We start from the raw sequence: 20,322 nt of genomic DNA, 5'->3' as shown, positions 1-20,322 counted from the left end.
CTTACATCCAGTCTAAATCTCCCCTCTTTAAGCCTGAAACCATTTCCCCCTATCCTATCACAACATACCCTGCTAAAGAGCCTGTCCCCTTCTTTCTTACAGACCCCCTTTAAGCACTGAACTGTAACTGCGTAAAGCCTAATGCACATATACCTCACACTGTAAAAACTAACTTACATAGTGGAACACTACAGATTCAGAAATGGCCCGCACTTTTATAAGTACTCTACTGTTCATAGCCTTGTTGATGGAATGCATTGTGCAAAGACTTTTGGCAGACTTAAAAAAAAAAAGCAAACATGATTTAACTAACATATGGACTTCAGAATGATAGGCAAGAGTTATTCCATTCTACTGATGTAATTCCTTTATTTGCTGTATTTACAAAACTGGAAGAATAACGATCACTCTTCCCTTCTACTTCAGTAGGCTGCTATGTGCCATACATACAGTATACTGAATATGCAAAGCAGTATTGAACTGTGATATTTGGTATAATATTCAGTAATTGGAAAAATATGTACCTTTAAATTCCAGCTAGTTTTATTGGAAAATTATTTGCTTCAGAAATGTCGTGTCTGGCACTTTCAAAAACTGTATTGTGTGATAACTTTGTTTTAGTCCCATCCTTTATTGGTTTGTTAAGCCGTTTCATTCAGTGTTAATGATGCAAACCATCTTGTTTAATGCTTTGATGCCGCCTAACATATTATTGCCCTGCTCTGCAGAATAAAGCACTTTTAATACCTCTCTTTCAAAAACCATTATCATTATTTAATTTTTATTACATAAGTTTCAAAAAATGCTGTCTCAGAACAAGTAATTTATAGATTAACTAATACCACAACAGCTTCTAAACATTTCTGCATTGTTCCAGAGCACTGGCCCAAGACATCGCAGCAAGAGTTTTACAAGCTCTCATGTTTGGGACAAGTACTGTGATTTATCCGCACTACAATGTCTCTCTTCAACAGCCAAATAGAGTACAGTACAACACAGTGTTGCTGCAGCATCAGCACACTGGAATGCTGAATTTATTTACACAAGAATGTTCTGGGCAGAAGTTTTCCAATGAGAGAGACAGCGTAGTTTTGGGGGTAACCCTTACTGGAACAAAGCTCCTTGTTCAGTGTCAAGAGAAAGTGACATTTCTGGCTCTGACAGAACTCTTGACTTTGAAAACAAGGGCTGGAGCAAGTGGCAGAAGCAAGCTGAGCTGCTTCAGGGAAATACTGCAATGCTTTCTTACGATGGCAGCTGACCTACTAGCGGGGCACCAGTGGGACCACCCTGAGATCTCAGCAACACTTTCCCAACCAGAACTGCCAAAGAATATAGCCCCATATTTCTTACTGGAGGTCAGAGAAAGATTGGGAGTAAGTTAAACACCCCTAATTCCTGCATGGTGACACAGAAGCATACCAGAGGTATTGTACTTGATGTACTGCAGCTCCCAAACCACTCCTCACAGCATCCCCACTAATACACTTACTTCAACTAGAAACTTCCTCTTCCTTGAGTAGTCCTCCAGCTCCAGCAGGTAATTACAAAACCTCTTTGGCACCAGAACTGCTGTGATGTGCTGCAAATCCATGTATTCCTTTCAGGCAGATGTCTATGGCATCACAGTCCCAGCTCAGGTTTAACATTGTGGCTGCTGCTTCAATGTTGTTCCTAATGGATGTAGCAGTCCTTTGGGCTTCATTTAAATTTTGAATGGTTTATGGGAAGGTAAATATTTTTACATGCTCCAAAAGCAGACAGTATAGAGATTTAAAAAAACAGAAAACAAAAAACAAAAACAAAAACAAAACCCACTGAATTCAGTAAATGCACACCAGACATGGTTACATGATTAATATACATAAGAACAGTACATAGGGCCTGTATAGTAGGGACTTTAGAAAGTAACTGTCTATCAGAAAGACCTTTGTTTTCATAGGTCTTACCATGTGTTTTTTTTTTTTAAGAAATAAACAATTTTTTATTAATCAATCTAAAGTATATTATACACATCTCCAAAACAGTATTTTTTTCCCTGAAATCAGTTTTCCCCACTATTCCAGATTATTCGGATTATTATCCAGATTATGAGAATTGTTCCACCAGTTCTAGTAACTGAATCGTTCACCTCAAGGCTCTGTTTCTTTCTGCATGATTCCAAGCTTGTTAGGACATTATACGAAAGATATTTTTATTTGGTATTTCATAGAGGCTTATCTTTATATTTCACTTCAAGCCACTTCATTCAAACCAGTTGAGATTATCCATCTCATCCCAAGCCCACACTGGCTAGGAATGCTCCTTCACAGAGCTGGATAAGCAAAGATCTCCATTTTCCATTTTTAAGACTGCTTCCTTGTCTACATCTGAGAGCCTCCTTGACCAGTTTGTTTCATTCACATTCTGAAAAGCTTCTTCTCCTCCCAGAGGAAGGAAAGCTCCCTTGGCTTGAGCTCCAGTGCAATGGAGACAGCAAAAAGAAGGGCAGGGAATGGGGAATTCTTCTGACAACAGCAGCAACCAGATCAAAATGAGTGTTTAATCATGGCCTCTGAGCTTAGATCTAAGGCAAAGAGACACAGTGCAACCTGTGCTCATCGAATGCTATCAGGTCACTGAAATGGGAGGACTTCTGTTGCCCCATGCCCACATACGCACCCTTGCCACTTCCCTTGCCCTAGCTTTGATGCTCATCTCACCTCTCAGCAAATCAGTTCAGCTTTCTGAAGTTCAAGAAAACAAGCTCTGCAGAAGTGAATAGTTTTCTGCTGAGCCAAGAGCTGGTTTAAAGTTACAACACAGTGACTGGCATCCACATCAATGATGCTGTTAGCCACTGTTCACTAGAAAGGCTCGGTAGTAGGGCAGAACTGGGCCCTACAGAGGGGACACCGAACAAAGTGCAGTTGAGAGGCTGCATTTCATTTAACTTTTGGTTCGAGTACAAATCCATAGAGAGTGCAGCAGTATTTTCGACCACAAGATGGTGCCAAAAGTGTTCACTATGAAGTGATGCTTATTGAAACTATCCACCAAAGGCCACTGGCAAATCTGCTTTGCTTAAATCCTTACTGCTAAAATTAAGAAAACATGAATGAAACTTTAATGACCAAATCAACTACAATTCACATGCATCATGAGCACATCTTAATTTCTCTACACAGTCTCAGGAAAAGCCTGTCTTGTTTTTTTTTTTTCTCCCAGTGCTATAGCCTCAGCATGCAGAAGCCATGTACATTTAATTAAATCATGTATCCTTAAAACCATACTCTCTGCCTATCCTCAATGCCATTATAGCACATTTAAGTGCGTTTTGATCATGCTGACTTCATTAAAATATTGTGAGTAATGTGACTTTGAAACTACTGAAATGAAATATCTCTTCAGTGGGCATTACAGATGACCATCTTCCTCAGACCTGTTAAGTGAAAAAGATATTCTTGCCAGATTGCAGTGCTGCGAACAGGAACAACATGTTTGTAAAACACATTTCTTAAAACCAGCCATGGTCACTGAAGGCAGACAGATCACTCAGGGGCTGAGAAAGCTGCACAGGCTGAAGTACAGGGGAGAGAGGCAAGGTCCTCCTCCTCGTCAGCTGCCTCACTGATACCTTATTCCAGCCATTAACACTGTTTGGGCTGCAAACACCACATGACGGGGACTGCCCTCTATGGCATGCTGACCTCCAGTGAGCCCTTAGGTCCTGCCGCAGCAATAAACAAAGTTGTGGAGAGAACTGCTATGAAAACACAAAAGAGTATAGCTATTGTTATATGAAGAACACATAGGACCTAGCAAAAAGAACACTAAAATAGGCTTCGTGTGCATATTTTGTGGCTCAGTCCCACATGTGAGAAAACTAGTAATCACTTCTGAAGCAACAAAGTCAGCTATTGACCGACAGAAGAGAAAGGCATTTCTCTTTCCTTTCTCAAACAGGTTTGGAAAACACCTCCACTTTCTAGAGAGGACAGCATTTACACTTTTCTTATGATTTCAGTCTTCATGAAATCAGCTGTGATGCAGCCTAAGCCTTAGCTCATTAACAAAGGGTGTTTTGTTTTGCTTTTCCCCTGAGCCGTTTAGAAATTGAGATGCTTTTGATTAATTTAGTCTTGGTGTCCGCTGTGGCAGAACGCAGTTTCTGCTCACATAGATAGAATCTGCAAACAGGGCCAGGAGAGCTGAAACCACAAAGTAATTCAATGGCAGGGGCTAACAACTCTTCACTTGAGACTCACTGCTTGCAAGCAGTGTAAATGGACAGCCAAGATAGGCACCTGTGCATCTAATCAATCATCTCACCTCCTGGCCTCCCAGCACATCAGGCAAAACTGCCTGTCAGACTCTTGGACCTGTCCCATTCCCTCAACACACAGGCGAGGGGATGTCCAACCATCCTATGTTAAGCACATGCTCCATTAGCATGCCAAGATGAGAAAGTGCCACAGAAGTCAGTATTTTATGTTCTCAATTTTATTTTAAAAGCTTACACTTAGTTTTTGTGCATAAATTTTCTGTGATGGTGTAAAGCCTGGTACCAAAGGGAATACTTCTGAACCTGGTAGCTCTAAATGGTACCCCGGCGCTGGGAATTCATTCTCTCCTGCAGAGTATGACTGGTCTGGTGTCTGCAATAGTTATGCAAATATTCCTCAGTTACAGCAGGATTTTGGAAGTGATGGTTGAGAGGATTACTTCTGCTAGCAACCACACTAGATTTAGTAGCTATACAATGAACCCAAACGATGAGGCAATAGTCCAGTACAGACAAATGGCTGGCTCTTCGACTTAGTCCTTTTCTCATACTCCCTCTTCTACCATCATTTCATCTTTGATGCTGTTAGTATAGACAGAGCTCGAGGCAAAGGCAGCATCTAAACACCACATGAGCAATTGCCGCTGCAGACATTTCTGCACAGCACACTGCTAACAGCAGCAGTGAATTCTGGTATTTTGCCTACAGCTGGCACTTTGATTTTGTGACTGCTACAACCAGTATATGGCTTAATAAATATTATTTCTGACCTAATGTGCATGTTGTCTCATTTTATTTCTTTTTTTTTTTTTACTTGCCCTGAGCAGAAGCTCAAAAAGAAATCAGCTTAATAGAACAATTTTACTGCGCATAGATCCTGTCACAAATATTGCTCACAGGACTACAAAACTCACTCTGTGCGAAGCACAGCTGGGATCTAAACGAAGCCTAGAGAAAACAGCGAGAGCTCTGGCAGCTTGTAAAGCGCTGGTGTGACGCGCAGATACCCAGCAGGCGCTGAGAGCAGTGCGCGGAGTTAGAGGGCCCTGGCTGTTTCATCATAAAATGCATTGCTTCTATTTGTTACTTTCCCAGAGGGAAAAAAAAAAAACAAAAAAACCCGAGAATGGGAAAACACGAGATAGAGATTTTTGTCTTAAGCCAGGTTTCTACTGTGGTTTCAAAAAGCAGTTCAAAGTGGCAGAAAAGGAATATAAGAAATATCCAAACGAAGCTCTCTGATTTAAATTCTAACGTTAAGACACAAAAAGTCAGCCATTTCTGCAAATAAGGATTTCAAATGCAGAGACAACGATGGGTGTAAGAGAAATAACTTCGTTAAAACACCCGTATTTAACCTGCCCCCTGCTACTACCCCCCGCACTTGTAACCAACGGTCTCTACTCGGTTACTCCGACCGACCCCTCCCCAGCCTACACCCCACAGCCGCGGAGCCCAGACCCGGACAGCGCGCAGCAGGAACCCTCGCTTCCTGACTGGTTTGCTCAGCTGTCAATCAGAGTTCTTTCCCACCCCCAGCGCCGAGCCCTCCCTCCGGGTCCGCGCCTCCGCCCAACGCAGTAGGAGGGGAAAGACTCCGATTGGCCAAGTCAGTTGTCCATTCGTTCCAGTCAGGTTCCGCCTCCTTACCGCTCTCCTCCGTATATACGGGTGTGTGTGGGGGAAAATGGTGCAGAGATCTCCCGTTATCTGATTGGCCGAGTGAGAACGCCACTCAAGCGAAGGCTCCTCCCCCACCGAGGCAGCGCCCGGCTGACCACTCAGTCCCGTGACAGGGCGGGGGGTGGTTTCGCTGGCGAATGGTCAGATCCGCTGTCACTCCCACAGAGTCCCGCCCCGCCGCCGGAGTCTGACCTGCGGATTGGCCGGGGAGCCCGTCCGTCTGCGCTCCTCGGCAGACGGCTGCCGGGGGGTTTCGGTGCGGCGCTGCGGCGCGGCGTTTTCCCGGCGGGGTCTGGCGGCGCGGCGGGCGGTATGGCTCTCCGCGGCCTGGAGGTGGCCGTGCTGCTGGCTTCGGCCTGTGTCGCCGGTGAGCCGACGGGGCCGGGGCGTGAGGGAGCCGGGCCGCGACGGTGGGGACGGGGCAGGGGCCGCAGCCCTGAAGGCGAGCCCCGGGCCTGGGGGCCGTCACGGTGTCTCCTGCGGCTGTCACGGGGCCTCGGTGGCCCTGGGCGAGCGCAGAGAGGAGAGCTTGGCTTGAAATGCTGCAGGCAGAGCCACTGGTGGGGCCGCGCCTCGATTGCTGGGTTCAGTGTTGGGCCCCTTGCTGCAGGGAAGACATTGAGGCGCTGGAGCATGTCCGGGGAAGGGCAGGGAAGCTGTGAAGGGTCTGGAGCACGAGTCTGATGAGGAGAGGCTGAGGAAGCTGGGATTGTTCAGTCTGGAGAAGAGGAGGCTCAGGGGAGACCTTATCGCTCTCTGTGTCTACCTGAAGGAGGTTGTGGCGAGGTGGGGGTCAGCCTCTTCTCCTAGGTAACAGTGATAGCATGAGAGGGAATGGCCTCAAGTTGTGCCAGGGGAGGTTCAGGTTGGATATTTGGAACCATTTCTTCTCAGAAAGAGCAGTGAGGCATTGGCACAAGCTGCCCAGGGAGGTGGTGGAGTCACCGTCCCTGGAGGTGTTCAAGAGCCGTGTGGATGTGGCACTGTGGGACATGGGCAGTGGGCATGGTGTGATGGGCTGGTGGTTGGACTGGGTGGTCTTAGAGGTGTTTTCCAAACTTACTGATTCTCTAAAAATGTATATAGCAATTTTGTGAATTCCTTCTCAAGCAAATGGGCATGGAAACATTGCTGCCCTGCAGAACGTGGAGGTATGGGCAGCTATACCATTAACGTTGACAGCAGGCCATCCAGTGAACAGATACCAACATAAAATGAAACCACGTTTGGATCTACTCTGTGGGTGTCTGTCAGTCCAGCCCATTTTCCTCCTGCCCTCCTTTTGCCTATGAACAGTACTTTGATCCTGTAGTATTTGTTGTAATATGGCTCAGGTTTACTGTCAACACTGTGTGCAGAATCACAACCAGGCTTTAAAAGAACATCCTCAAGGTCAAATTGGTGATCATTTTTCTTAACATTAGTTTACCCTCAGTGTACCACTGTTTTTTTTTTTTTTTTTTGCACGTGACTGTTGATGTATGTTTTAAAATGAATTCAGATAGACAGCTGGGTGCTTGTATGCACGCATCACTGCCGTCATATAAGCTGGATTGAACTGTCCCGTCTCTCATTTCTATGGAGTCTGCTCTGACCTTATTACAGAATAAATATTACTCCACAGTACTGACATCAGTACTGCTTTCAGTCAGCTTTGTTACTGAGGGTAACGTGGAGCATGGAAAAGGGTGAAGGGGGATTCCAACGTGAGAGGTCCTCTGGGTTGTGGCTGTGCAGTGCCAGCCTTGACCCAGTGCTGCATCATGGAAAAGAAATGTCTTGTGGTCTCCTGTGCCCGAGAGGGCAGCGCGGGGACTGAAGCTGTTCTGCAGAAGCCAGATTGCTCCTGGCAGCACTCTGCTTCAGCCAGCTCACACGGATTCAGCTGGTTCTGTCTGCTTTGGGTTCAGTGGCTCAGCCTGTTGTCTGCACAGGAAGAGCTTTTATGCCAAGCAGTTCAGGAAGAAATCAGCTGTGCTGGTGTGTAGCTGCTGGTCAGCTGGATGTTTTGTCCATTCTTAGTCTTAGCTGTATAGAAACCTTATTGTGTGCTCCAGGGCACTAAAACGTTACTCATTATTTGATGCTGCCTAGAAAGCTAGGTACGAGAAGGATGAGAATGAATGAAAATTCCAGTGTGCTTTGCTTCTGCAGTGGGAGGGAAAGACTGTAAGAAATTGACAGCCCTTTTTGCTTGGTTTTAGGTGTTTGCTGTGATGAGTTCAGTATCTTACGGTCACCACAGTCAGTTGTTTTTCGAGACGGAGGCTGGCCAATCCCCGGAGATCGGATCCCAGACGTAGCTGCTTTATTCATGGGCTTCTCTATTGAAGAGGTATGTTTGAAGTCTTGGCTGCGAAATGACTCTAGAACTACAGACCTGCTCAGTTAACATGCTTCCTGTCATGTGCTGGAATATATAAAATATTGTCCTGTTTATCGTGAGGCATGTATGACTTACCAGAGTGTGGTTTCCAAGCACAGAGTTGTATTGGTCATATGAGCAGAAAAAAGGGCTGTGCTTGCTGGCTAGTTTGAGTCATCAGCTACAGAAGGAAGCAAGCCTGTGGAGGCTTTAGCAATGTTTTTCTTCAGTTGTTCTGAGACCCAGCTACATGCAGTTCCCACATGCACTCAGCAGGCAAACAGTTTCACTTAGGACGCTTAGGAAGTAATCCAAATGCTTGAAAACCTGATTTGTTTGCCAAATTAGGCTTTGAAGTTTAGCTTTAATGACATGTGATGTGTGGCAAGTGAGTAGGTGCCCGTGGCTTTATTCCACGTTGCCCAGTGAATCTTCCCCTGGGCTTCAGAAGGGATGAGTAGCTATTGAAGTAGCACATGAAAGTTTTTAATGGCAAGGTGTCTGTGCAGCCAGACACTCAAAGCAGCGAGTTGGGATATTCTTGCAAGCAAGGGCAGCTGGTTCCTGTTTCTTCCATGTTGCAGCTGGGCAAGAGGCCTGATAACTCTGTTTTGAATACAGGTCTGTTTAGCCTGTGTTTGGGAACTTATCTGAAAATACTGTGCTGTCAGTTATGCTTGCCACCATGAAATGAGTAACAAAAAATTCTTAAGCCTAGCAATCGTAGTATGTATATGTACTACTATATGGTTTTTCTGTTATTGGAGGTGACACAGTTCATCATTCTGATGATATTTCAGATCCAAGCCCCAAATAATTTGGTTTCATAAAACTTAAGCAATTATCTTTTACACGAATGGAGAAACTTGTTTGAATTCAGTGTCTGGAAATTGGTAGGTGTTGGATTAGTAATCTGTTGGTCTAACTAACGCTCCTCCCTGTGTTTCTTTCTCATACTAAAGTATCAAGATGTCAATGTTTTAATGTGCCCAAACACATTTTGGTGCTATTTTGTGATTTTTTTTGTCTGCTTGTTTGTTTTAAAATCAGAGCTTCACTTACTAAATAGAGTCTATGTTTCTGCTTCAGTTAGGGGAAATATCTCTTGAAATATCTAATTTGTACAGTGCTCACTCAGTGCATACTTTCTTATGAACTTACTGCTGATGGCTTGTAAACTCCTTCATGGTTAACTTGAGAAGTGTTTTTTAAGGTGGAAGTGTTCTTGTGGTACTTCCCCATGAATTTCCAGTAGGCTGTCCTGTACAGATATCAACAGGACAGTAATTTATTTTGCTGTAGTGGTCAGGATGGGTTCCTTTGTCTTTCTTCTCTGAAATACAAGTGGTGGTGGTGGTGGTTGTTTGTTTTTACTATTTTCTAACAGGACCTTCCCTGGCCTGGGCTTGCAGCGGGCGATCTGTTTCACAGGCCCCGAGCTGCTGTGTTAGTAACAGTGAAAGGAGTGGACAAGCTGACGTTGCCTGCGAAGGGCATTTCGTACCCTATTGAGAATGTGAGTATGCACATCTGGAATGGTCGTGCAACTTCTGTGACGTTCTGATGAGAAACACAAGACTTTCTGCCATAGTGCTTGACGTTCTCATAATTTTTACCTCGCTTGAAATTCACATATCCCCCTGCAATGATGGGTCAGGCTGTAGCAATAAATAATCCAGTCTGACTCCTGCCTTAGGCTTTCCTTTGTTGGGTCCAATAAAGCTGGTTGAAGTTTGCCTGAACCAGACCGTGTAGTGTACCTAAGTTGCAGAACCCTTAAATATAGATAAAGAAACCTTCAGTCATATTCACACTTGTAACTTCATGAAAGTTCTAAGTGTACTTAATCCACGTTTTCTGTATATCCCATTAATTTAAAAAAAAAAAAAAAGATTTCTAGTCTTCAATTGTTTCAGAAATTGCTGCTGTAGCTTCAGATGAGCTGCCCCAAGGTTACTCTGGCAAACTACTGGATCTCCAGTATTCATGAATAATTTCAAGTGATCGTCACTGAGTCACTAGTTACCGTTTTACCCCCAAATCTAACTGGACTTTGTGTTTCAGGCTGTTCCCTTCAGTCTGGACAGTGTTGCGAATGCTATTCATAATTTGTTCTCTGAGGAAACTCCCGTAGTCTTGCAGCTGGCCCCCAGTGAGGAAGTGAGTATTGCTTTGGTTCTGATAGCAGATGCTCTAAGTAGTAAACCACTTGTATGACTGGAGCAAAACCAGTCGTTATGTGAAAATATTTTGCATTGGAGGGTGATTTGCAAGTACGGTTGATGATTAATGTATGATTGGAGAAAATAAAGGGCTAACTTATGTTCCTGTTGTACAATGGCTGTTCCTGCAGCGGGTGTACATGGTGGGCAAGGCAAACTCTGTATTTGAAGATCTTTCTGTCACGCTGCGCCAGCTGCGGAACCGCTTATTCCAGGACAACTCCATCCTCAGCTCCCTTCCTCTCAACTCCCTCAGCAGGAACAATGAGGTAAAAAAAAATAAAAATAAAAGCCATAATGAGTACTTCTAGAGTATGGTTTTTTCCTAATATGCTTTTCCACTTTTTTTCCTTTGCCGAGGAGAGCTCCCCCTTCTTTTCCTAATTGACTTCTAAGAACTAAGTTTTAAGTTCTTGACTAAGTAGCTTTATTAAAAGAATAATTTCCTTCTAGCAAGTTTTGATGCTGCAACAGATACGGTCTGATATAAAAGTATGTAGACTTGAAACGTAATGAGGCTTCTCAGACTCCAGTGTCATCAAAGCAAACAGCCTTCTTTGTCTTTCTCCCCAGGTCGACTTACTTTTCCTGTCAGAACTGCAAGTTCTACGTGATATCGTAGCCCTGGTAAGACTTATTTTTTAATTTTTAAACACTTCCTTTACACCCGAGGTCTCAGTCTTCACAGTTGTTATTTACAGATAGAGAATCTGTGGCCAGGGTACTTGGCAACCAGTGATACACACTCAAGCGTGTCATTAATAAGTTGCATCAGTTTAAATAATGCATTCTCAAGGTATTTGTTACCGGTGGAAGAAAATGAGAACTTCAGTCATCTGTAGCTTCTTTTGTGTTCTGCTTATTGAGAGCAGAGGGCATTCTGAGCTTCTATTTCTCCATACGCACAGGAAGTACTCTGTGAGAAACTCGCAGAGCTTTCCTTATTTTCTTGCTTGAGAAGTGTAACAGTAGTTAAGAACATGCTCCTTGCCCTGTCTGTCTACCATTTACTTCAAAATGTCACTAACATTTGCTTGGAAAGGATGGAGTGACTTATGTGGCATGAACAGTGGCGGTGACAGAAATGTTACAACAAAGAGATGAGTTTTAATTATGATCTTTTTAAGCAGGAAGCTTCTGTCTTTGTACTATGAAGCTCCTGTGCTGTTGCTGGTTATTTATTTATTTTTTTAATTCTTTAGTTTTTGGTTCTGAAAATTCAAGCTCATGTTAGGTGGAGGACCAGTTGAAAGAAATGAGGGTCTTGAGAAAATGAGGTAAAATAATTTGTTTTGGTCTTGCAGATCAGAAGTGCTGTAGTTGAAGTCGATGGGAAGATAAGAACAGATTGCATTGCTTTGTTCCCATCTGCAGTCAAATGTCAGTGCTGCAGCTGGGATTAGTCCCAGCAAACTGATTTTGTGAAGATGTGTTTCTAAAGTAACCTGTTTATGAATTAAATTCTTTCTGCCCCCAATGGTGTGCCAAAGCTGTCTCGACACAAGCACTTGGCCAAAGATCACTCTCCAGACCTGTATTCCCTGGAACTGTCTGGTTTGGAAGAAATTGGAAAACATTATGGAGAAGACTCTCAGCAATTCAAGGATGCTTCTCAGATTCTTGTGGACACTTTGCAAAAGGTATACTTTCTGTCTAATGAACAAACTCACACTGATAGCACGGAAGTAATTTCTTGTGTTAACTACAAGGGAGTTAGCTTACTGATGGGTTGTTAGAGTTAGGGTAGTATGGTTAGGTTGCAGTTGGACTTGATGATCTTGAAGGTCTTTTCCAACCTGAGCAATTCTATGATTCTGTGATTCTATGATGCATGTTCTGTTGTGAACTGTCACTTCATTAGTGATGGCTGTACTCAGGCTTGGGTTCCGGTTTGTTTATTTTCCTTTTTTTTTTTTAATGCAGTTGGTATAAAATTGAATATTACAACTTCTCACACTACAGAATCGTGTCAACATTTCCCACAGTGTTAGCTGTTTTGGATGAAGGAGTAGGAATCTATTAAAACCTTGTATAAACATGAGCTTGATAGGTCTGTTTTCCCTATACAAACATCTTTCATTTAAAAACACCGCTATGTCTCACTGAGGCTGGCCTAGTGAAATGTGAAAATCTTTTTATCCCAGGGTACAATGCTTAGTTTCCTCTTGCCACAAAGTTGTCTAAGTCTAAATGTCCAAGGCTCTAAGAAAGTAACTCTTTAGCTGGTCTTAGGTAGTGATTAGCTAAAACTCATTATTAAGACCTGACAGCAGTATGTTTTGAATGTGAGAAGCATGATGGAGAAGTCTAAAAGCATGAATTCACCAAGTCGAGTAACTGTTTAATCTAGGAGATGTTGTAAGCCAGTTGAAACTTTGTTGGTGGAACTAGAAGACAGTGGCATGTTGGAGTTGTTTTTTTCTTAACAACTTTCCACAATCTTTGTAATCCTGAAGCTGACGTGTTCTGGTTTATCTTGCTAACAAAGCCATCCTCAGTTCCTGGCTACAGTTTAAGTTTTAAATTAAATCTCTTTGGCTTTTCCAGTTTGCAGATGAGATGTATAACTTGTACGGTGGGAATGCAGTAGTAGAAATGGTGGCTGTAAAGGCATTTAATTCTCCCCTCACAAGAAAAACTCGCTCCATTCTCCAGTCTTCACAGGTAGTATCTGTACGTGGTTCTCTATCTTGCCTATTGAAAGCATAAATGTATCCAAACTGCATCACTTCCTTACTTGAACGAAACTTTGTTTTTAAGGACAAGAATACTGACTGATGTAGGCACAGGTGCAAATAGGTCAAATTACCTTTCTGGATTTTCAGGAAATCGTACAGTAATTTAGATTGAAGAGGACCTCTGGGTCTGATCTGATCCAACTTGCTCACAGCAGAGCTAAGTTAAAAATTGGATCAGGTTCCTTAGGGGACTTGTCCAGCCAAGTTCTCAAAATGTCCAGAGAGGCCGAGGAACTTTGAGTTGTGGACAACCCGTTCCAAAGTCCTGCTGCTTTCAATTAGAAAACTTCCCTTCTTTCTCGTCAGAATTTGTATTCCTGTGGTACTTCCCCCAGTACAGTAGTGTGTGTAAGCCCTGCCTTGTGGGTGTGTTGAGTAGAGAGAAATGCTTGCTTTCGGCTGCCGTATCCCAGGATGCAGTTGCACTTACCATTGCAGGCTGCTGACTCCCATTCACTCTGTCCAGTAGGACTCCTTGGACCCTCCCTGCAGAGCTGCTCTTCTGCTGCCCAGTTCCAGCTTGTGCTGTCAGCTGGGTCATTGTGTCCCAGGTGTGGGGCTTCGCATTTGTCTTCACTGACTTTCGTGAGGCTCCTGTCAGCTCCTTCCTTGGGATTCCATTAATGTCAGTCACAGAATCACTTCTGCATTTTGTGCCCTGGCATCGGAATCATTGGACAAAAACACATCTCTTTTATTTAGACTGTTTGGATTTTTGATGTAATCAGCACGTTTTGTATGCAGGCAAACTTTAAAGTAATACATTTACTTTCTTTGTTACAGGGTGAAACAGATAATCCATATAACCTTGCCTATCCCTATAACTACAACTACTCTGTAATCTTCAACATTATTCTGTGGATGATGATAGGCCTTGCTTTGGCTGTGATAGTAATCTCCTACAACCTCTGGAACATGGATCCTGGCTATGACAGCATTATTTATAGGATGACGAATCAGAAGATAAGAATGGATTGAACTAAACAGTATTCCAGCGCAGGGAAATGATGAGTAAGATCTCCTTTAAGTTGAGTGAAACAAATATGTGGTTAAATGTGGAATTTTAAAAGGTGTATTTATTTCTAAGTATCATTTTTTTTCCTCCTCTTAAGCCTATTTTAATAGTTAGTAGTAGCACTAGATTGGATTTAGAAATCAAAATCTACTCCTTTAAAAAAGTAAAAATCCCCCAAACTGTTATTAAAGTAACATCATTCCATTTTTTTATCATGTTTTGGAAGTGCACTGTACTGCCTGTGGCTGTGTGCAAAACAGATCAACTGAAATGATGATAGAAGTGTTGTTTGAAACTTTTTCACAGGAAGATGATGAATTATAGCTAAATTGTTGTGTTGTATATTATGAACCAGTTGTAAATGTTTGTTGTAAATATTTATAACGTAACTTTGGAGAGGATAGTTATTATTCTTTAGTAATATATTAAATGCAGAAATATTTCTACGAGATTAGGAAACTAGTGGCAGAAATGGCATTTGGATCACACGATGATGGCTCAATCTGAACCACAGCCAGAATGGTGCTTTACCTTGAGCTTTAATGATTTGGAGATAGTGTGGCTGGTCTATACAGTGGAGAGTCTAGAAATATTGAAGTAGCACCAGTCTGGTCATGGTGTAACATTGCATACAGCTAAAAGTTCCCATTAGGATGCTTCGTATTCCTTCCATTTGTGTTGATATTATTTAAAAAAAAAAAAAAAGCAGGCTTTTTGATGATAAGACTGGACCAACACCTGATTTAAATACACCTGGATTGTAGTCCTGCTTCAATCGTTCAATAAAACAAAGAATAGTTCCTGAATGTGTTCACTGTTTGTTGATTCATAGGCATGGCTGCTTCTCTTCTGTACTGCTGCTGAGCAGTGGGGCAGCTGCAGTCAGCCTCCTGTGTCTGACGGGACCTGTTTGGGATGGAGTAAGCTTGGAAATTTCCCATTCCTGGTTGATGGTTCTTATGTCCTTCTATGTTAGTTCCTGTGTTCCTTAAGGAGATGCTCGAGCTCCCTTTCTGAGATTTTTGTGTGAACTTCCTGGTCAATTACAACATCTTTGCGTCAACGTGCAGTTGTGCTGGGATGACCTTGCGTACCAAAAGAAATGAGGAGCTCATTTCTCCCACAAGAATAAGTGTATCTCTGGGGCAAAAAGATACATTGTGATTCTGACAGGCTGAGTACCATTATATCATGCATTTTCTTAGATGAAACAGGCTGCACTGTCTTGTACTAAGGTGTGCAATAGTTTTGCAAGCTGAGGCTAGCAGTGCTGGCAGTGCCTTATTTTAAGCAAGGTGGAGCGTTGGTTGCCTGAAAGTCGGCTGTGGTGATTCTTTTTGGTGGGAATTTACTTCAGCTTGAGCTTCGTGCTGTTCTCCATCCAATTAAGGCATTCCTACTTGAGGTCCTCATCAGATTAACAGTGTTCTTCAGATACTGGCGAAGAGTTTTACAGGAGCTCACTGTTTAAGGTGACTGCATAATTAATTGTGATTTAACGTCTGCATTCCAGATATACCTGCATAGCTACGATGCATTCAGTCGGAAGTTTGCAATACTGAGTTTGTTTAAATGAAGGACTTGCCATTGCATTGGTAATCCCTTAGAGCTCCTTTCTCCCTTCTTCCTGCTGCTGCGGGCTCTGACTTTACTCTTTACTGCTGCTTTCCACCATCTGTTTGAAGGGCACTTTCAAATTCCCGCATCCTGCGTTGGCTCTGCATTTGTTCATATCCTGGCTGTGGGCCCCCAGTGGGCACTGAAGGTGTTTGAGCGCTCCAGTGTGCACCGCTTCTTAAATAACAGTTGCCTTGTATAGGACAGACTACTTGTAGAACCTCTGTACAGCCATTGTGCTTTAGCTGGAGCAAGGCGTTATGTTTATACAACAGTACTGATCCTTCACTAATCAAACAAGCAATTACAACCCTGATTCCCAAGCCAGGAATAGCCTTTTTGCATTTAGAACTCAATTAATTAGAATGGAAGTGCTGTCGACACCATTAAACCTGCTATTGATCATTCTCTTTAGGTTTAATCTTCCTAAGAACATAAATTGTGAGAAGATTAGCGATATGGCAGAAATTGCAGGTTTTGCAAACCCTCCTTCTGGGAAAGCAATGAAACTGGCATTTGAATCTCTGAGAAGGAGGACAGCAGTGAGAGCAGAAGCCCACAGGTTTGTTTCCCGAGGAGAAATTATCACAGTTTCTTCAAAGCACTCCCACAAAGCCACGGGTATTGGATTCAGGATGTAGCTGCCGCTGGTGGAGATCCGGCCACCAGATAGCGGGTCTCAGGGGAGCCTGGGTCAGATGTCTTGGTTCAGGCTTATTTTATACCTTGTCCAATCGTGGGGTGGGTGAGGATGAGAGTTTAGGTATCTGTCCGCATAGTGTGCCAGCATTTGTGAAAAAGGAGAGAAGTCTGGGGCAGTTGAAGCCTGAGCCTTGCTTTTGATAGTTAGAGAAGAGAAAGCTAACCATAACATAAAGGGTTCTATAAGGAATCGGCGTGCTGTTTTCTCTAGATCATCCTCCAAAGCCTGAACTCTGCAGAAAGGAGTTAATTTAGGCTCTGTGTACACCTCAGCACTCCAGAGTTCTTCGTGGCAGCATGGCAACCTGCAGAATTCTTCCAGCCTGTGTACCGCTGTTGCGACACATAGGCAAAAGAAGCCCAAACCGGATCTGAAATATGCAAATGTTACATTAATTGGGGAAAAAAAAAAAGTAGAAGTGAAGAAACCGCACTGAAATGCAAATGTTGAGCAACTCCGCTGCTGCCTGCCAGGCTTTATAGGTCAGTCTGAGTGGAGGCGACAAGGGCGCGCTGCTGGTGGGTAGGGAGATGAGCTTCTGTCTCAGAAAACATCTCAAACCAAAATAACCACACACAATAACAATGATCATTTGTATCCTATTGCTGACGCTGTTTTATGGCTGTGGTGAAGTGGATGGTTGGAGCTGAAATTCATGGCTGTTCTCTCGAAAAAATGGAAGATTGAGCAAGGGGGGGGCGAGTGGTACTTAAGATTTCTGTGAGGGGAGGGGTGGAGGAGCAGCACGCGTAATGCAGGACAGAAAAGGAGGCAGATAAGGGTGACTGAAGTGGAAGTGGAGGCTTTCACATCACGCAGAAGAAAAGACACTGGAATAAATCAGGAAGCCAGCGTTTGTTGCCTGTCCTGTTGTGCCAGTAATGCAGGGTGCTTCCATGGAGGAACTACACTTAGTTGCAATGCACCCAAAACACTTCAAAACACAGTGCTTCTGCAGCTCCTGGCTGAAGGAGGGAGGAGCAAGAAATGACAGCCAGCCAGTGTCTGCAGAAGCTGTACCCCTGCAAGAACAGCTACTGGTGCCACTGCTGCCAAAAGCCCATCCAGGTAACCACACTCAAATAATTGGAGCAGAGACCAAGTGATGGTGTCATGTATCCCTCTGTATCGGAGCCTGTCACCGACTGTACCAATTCGTTTTCAGCAGTTCATGTAAGAGAAAGCACTGGAGCAAGCTAAGGCCAGGGACAGACAGGCAGCGCTCTGGAAGTGCAGCAATTCAGGTAAGAGTCTGTAACAAAATTATTAGGAATTCTACTCTCAAACAGGTCCATGAGGAATGCCAAGCAGCAGCTATATTCAGAGTTCCTGGGGACAGCTTTCAGAATAGAAATCCCATCTTTAAATAAGGGCTGCACCACCAGTGTACTTTCAGAGCTTAGAACTATTCTTATATTGTTGAAGAAAAGTTTCACAGTAAAGGCCTCTGGCACTCAAATTTCGGTGTCATCCAACATTGTCAAAAATACACAGCTAACTCCTTGGCATGAATATACATCATAAAATACCTTAGAATGTTTCATAGGGGAAACAAAATTAATGGTTGCACCAAGTGTTTTTACAAAGGCAGTCAAAACTCTGCTTTCATTATGCTCCAGTGCATGAATTTATGATGACAAATTTACATGCCTTTAATTTGGTGAGCATATGCTTTACATTAGGCCATGGGGATAGAAGCAGTACAGCCAAGCCAAATTCGCAGTAATTTAACTGGTACCACACAGGCAATGCTGTGAGCTCACAGGCTGCTGGAGAACTTCAGTGCTGCCTCTCTACTCGCCTAATCTCCCCCTCTATTTTACACAGTTCCATAAAATACTGTGGTCAAAGTGCCCAAGGAATTGATACGGTCTCTAGCAATACCCATATAATCAATTACAGCGTTTGAGCGCAGCAGCACTAAAAGGGAGCTCTAACTACATCCTACAGCAGGTCATCAATCAAACTCTTGACTAATGTGCAGCAGCAGCTTGGAAATAAAAATCCATTTAAGTGATCAGACGGCTCTCAACTCTTAAGAATCTGTTTCTGTCACCAAGTGCTGCAGCAGCAGGAAAAAAAGGAAAAAAATATATAAAAAGTGGAGACCATGGTCTGAAGGAAGCAATACCCTAAGTTTTGTAGCTAATGCTGAGAAAATCATTAGATGTTTCAAACTGATGTAGTGTTGCAATCTAAGCCACGTGAGGCTATGTCCAGCTCTGCCTCATAGAGAGCTTCTGGGAGGGGAGAGCAGGGTGCTTGCGTCGTCCTTGGGAGCAGGGAGGCTCTGCTTGGTGGCTGTGGGGAGCGATGAGGTCTCCCCTGGGCCTCCTCTCCTCCAGACTGAACAATCCCAGTTCCCTCAGCTGCTCCCCATCAGACTTGTGCTCCAGACCCCTCACAGTTCCACTGCTGCAGAGATGCTGAGTGCAGGCAGGGGTAACGCCAGCCTCAGCTGCCACCATTCCCAGCAGCATAGGAGCCGTTAGTGACTGTAGCCTACATCTGCTATTGGGCAGAGAAGGAAAAAAGAATCTAAAAAGCTCAGGTGTTTTAATTATACCTCCTGCTAAATTTTCCCATACTGCCCAACTTCAGCTAGGAAGAAAAAAATGAATTCCTACCTTCATTTTCTTTGCTGCTCAATCTTCTCTTCTCCAGACCGTGCTAAAATTTTGTTGTTGTTGTTTCTCTTTTTCAAAGCCTTCCAGCCTCTGCCTTTCTTTCCTTTAAGAAGTTATAATCTGCATCTCTTGTAAGAGCCAGAGCAATAGAAATAGACAAAAGCATTCCGATAGAACAAAGGATTCTCACGTCAAATGCCTCACTGTCTCGGTATCTGAAGTCTAATCTGAAACTTGTTGTTCTCCAAACAGAAATGAACTCTTTGGTTTTTTTCTTTCCCATGAACTGCAAAATATTATGGTGCTTGAAATTATGTTAAATGCTACGAAAGGCCAGCTTGTGGCATAGACAGGGTGGAGGAAGAGTGCAAAGGACAGGCAATGGCCGGAGAAGAAAGAGGTGGAAAACCCCTCCAAAACAAAGCCTCGGTTTGGAAAGACGGTGCTGTTGTTATGTGCATCCAACTGAGTTCATCCACCCCAGCTGAGTGTACAGCAGACCCAGGGAACAAGCAACTGCACTACATTGCCCTCCACAGTGACACAAAAGTGAGGTGGAAGTTGGCCTCTTCTCCCAGATAACAGTGATAGGACAGGAGGGAATGGCCTCAAGTTGCACAGGGGGTGTTCAGGTTGGATAGTAGGAACCATTTCTTCTCAGGAAGAGCGGTGAGGCAGTGGCACAGGCTGCCCAGGGAGGTGGTGCAGTCACCATCCCTGGAGGTGTTCAAGAGCCGTGTGGATGTGGCACTGAGGGACATGGTCGGTGGGCATGGAGGGGATGGGCTGGTGGTTGGACTGGGTGGTGTTAGAGGTCTTTTCCAACCTTAATCATTCTACGATTACGTAGATAAAGGCAAAAAAAAAGGTTCATTTTCTTGCTGGTATACTTACGCCTAAGTAAACATAAGGTTAAAAGTATTCATATAAATTGAAGACAGACATACTCCCAAGTTTTAGGAAAGCATGGACTACGGCGAAAGCCAGGCAAAAAGGTATTTTTCTGCAGAGAAATCAACACCTGATGTAAAAGAACATTTTCACTATCATTAGAAGAATTGCTGCTAAAACCAAACACCAACAAAGCT

The 20,322-nt window shown here is 43.6% G+C and overlaps 1 protein-coding gene across 2 annotated transcripts; it reads left to right on the top strand.

Annotated features, from left to right (window-relative positions):
• Window positions 6,147-15,035, top strand: ATP6AP2 (ATPase H+ transporting accessory protein 2). 2 transcript variants are annotated; one of them, XM_021407643.1, is made up of 9 exons: window positions 6,147-6,314; window positions 8,152-8,282; window positions 9,700-9,828; window positions 10,377-10,472; window positions 10,666-10,803; window positions 11,108-11,161; window positions 12,025-12,174; window positions 13,082-13,207; window positions 14,056-15,035. In XM_021407643.1, the coding sequence occupies exons 1-9, from the start codon at window positions 6,260-6,262 to the stop codon at window positions 14,248-14,250; spliced, it is 1,074 nt and encodes a 357-aa protein (XP_021263318.1). In that variant the 5' UTR covers window positions 6,147-6,259; the 3' UTR covers window positions 14,251-15,035. The 2 variants fall into 2 exon arrangements, with proteins under 2 accessions (XP_021263318.1, XP_021263327.1); XM_021407652.1 differs by having other exon boundaries at window positions 6,150-6,314; window positions 13,082-13,198.

The sequence above is a fragment of the Numida meleagris genome, chromosome 1, assembly GCF_002078875.1.
Source record: "Numida meleagris isolate 19003 breed g44 Domestic line chromosome 1, NumMel1.0, whole genome shotgun sequence".
In the NCBI taxonomy this organism is placed as follows: Eukaryota; Metazoa; Chordata; class Aves; order Galliformes; family Numididae; genus Numida; species Numida meleagris.
Note: the sequence above shows the minus strand (reverse complement) of the source record. Positions and strands in the feature narration are given on the sequence as shown.

Bases quoted from the DNA above. Each gene is read 5' to 3' on its own strand.
- ATP6AP2 (XM_021407643.1), top strand. From the start codon at position 6,260: ATGGCTCTCCGCGGCCTGGAGGTGGCCGTGCTGCTGGCTTCGGCCTGT. The intron at 8,283-9,699 runs GTATGTTTGAAG...ATTTTCTAACAG, and splicing joins TGGGCTTCTCTATTGAAGAG to GACCTTCCCTGGCCTGGGCT. The intron at 12,175-13,081 runs GTATACTTTCTG...TGGCTTTTCCAG, and splicing joins TTGTGGACACTTTGCAAAAG to TTTGCAGATGAGATGTATAA.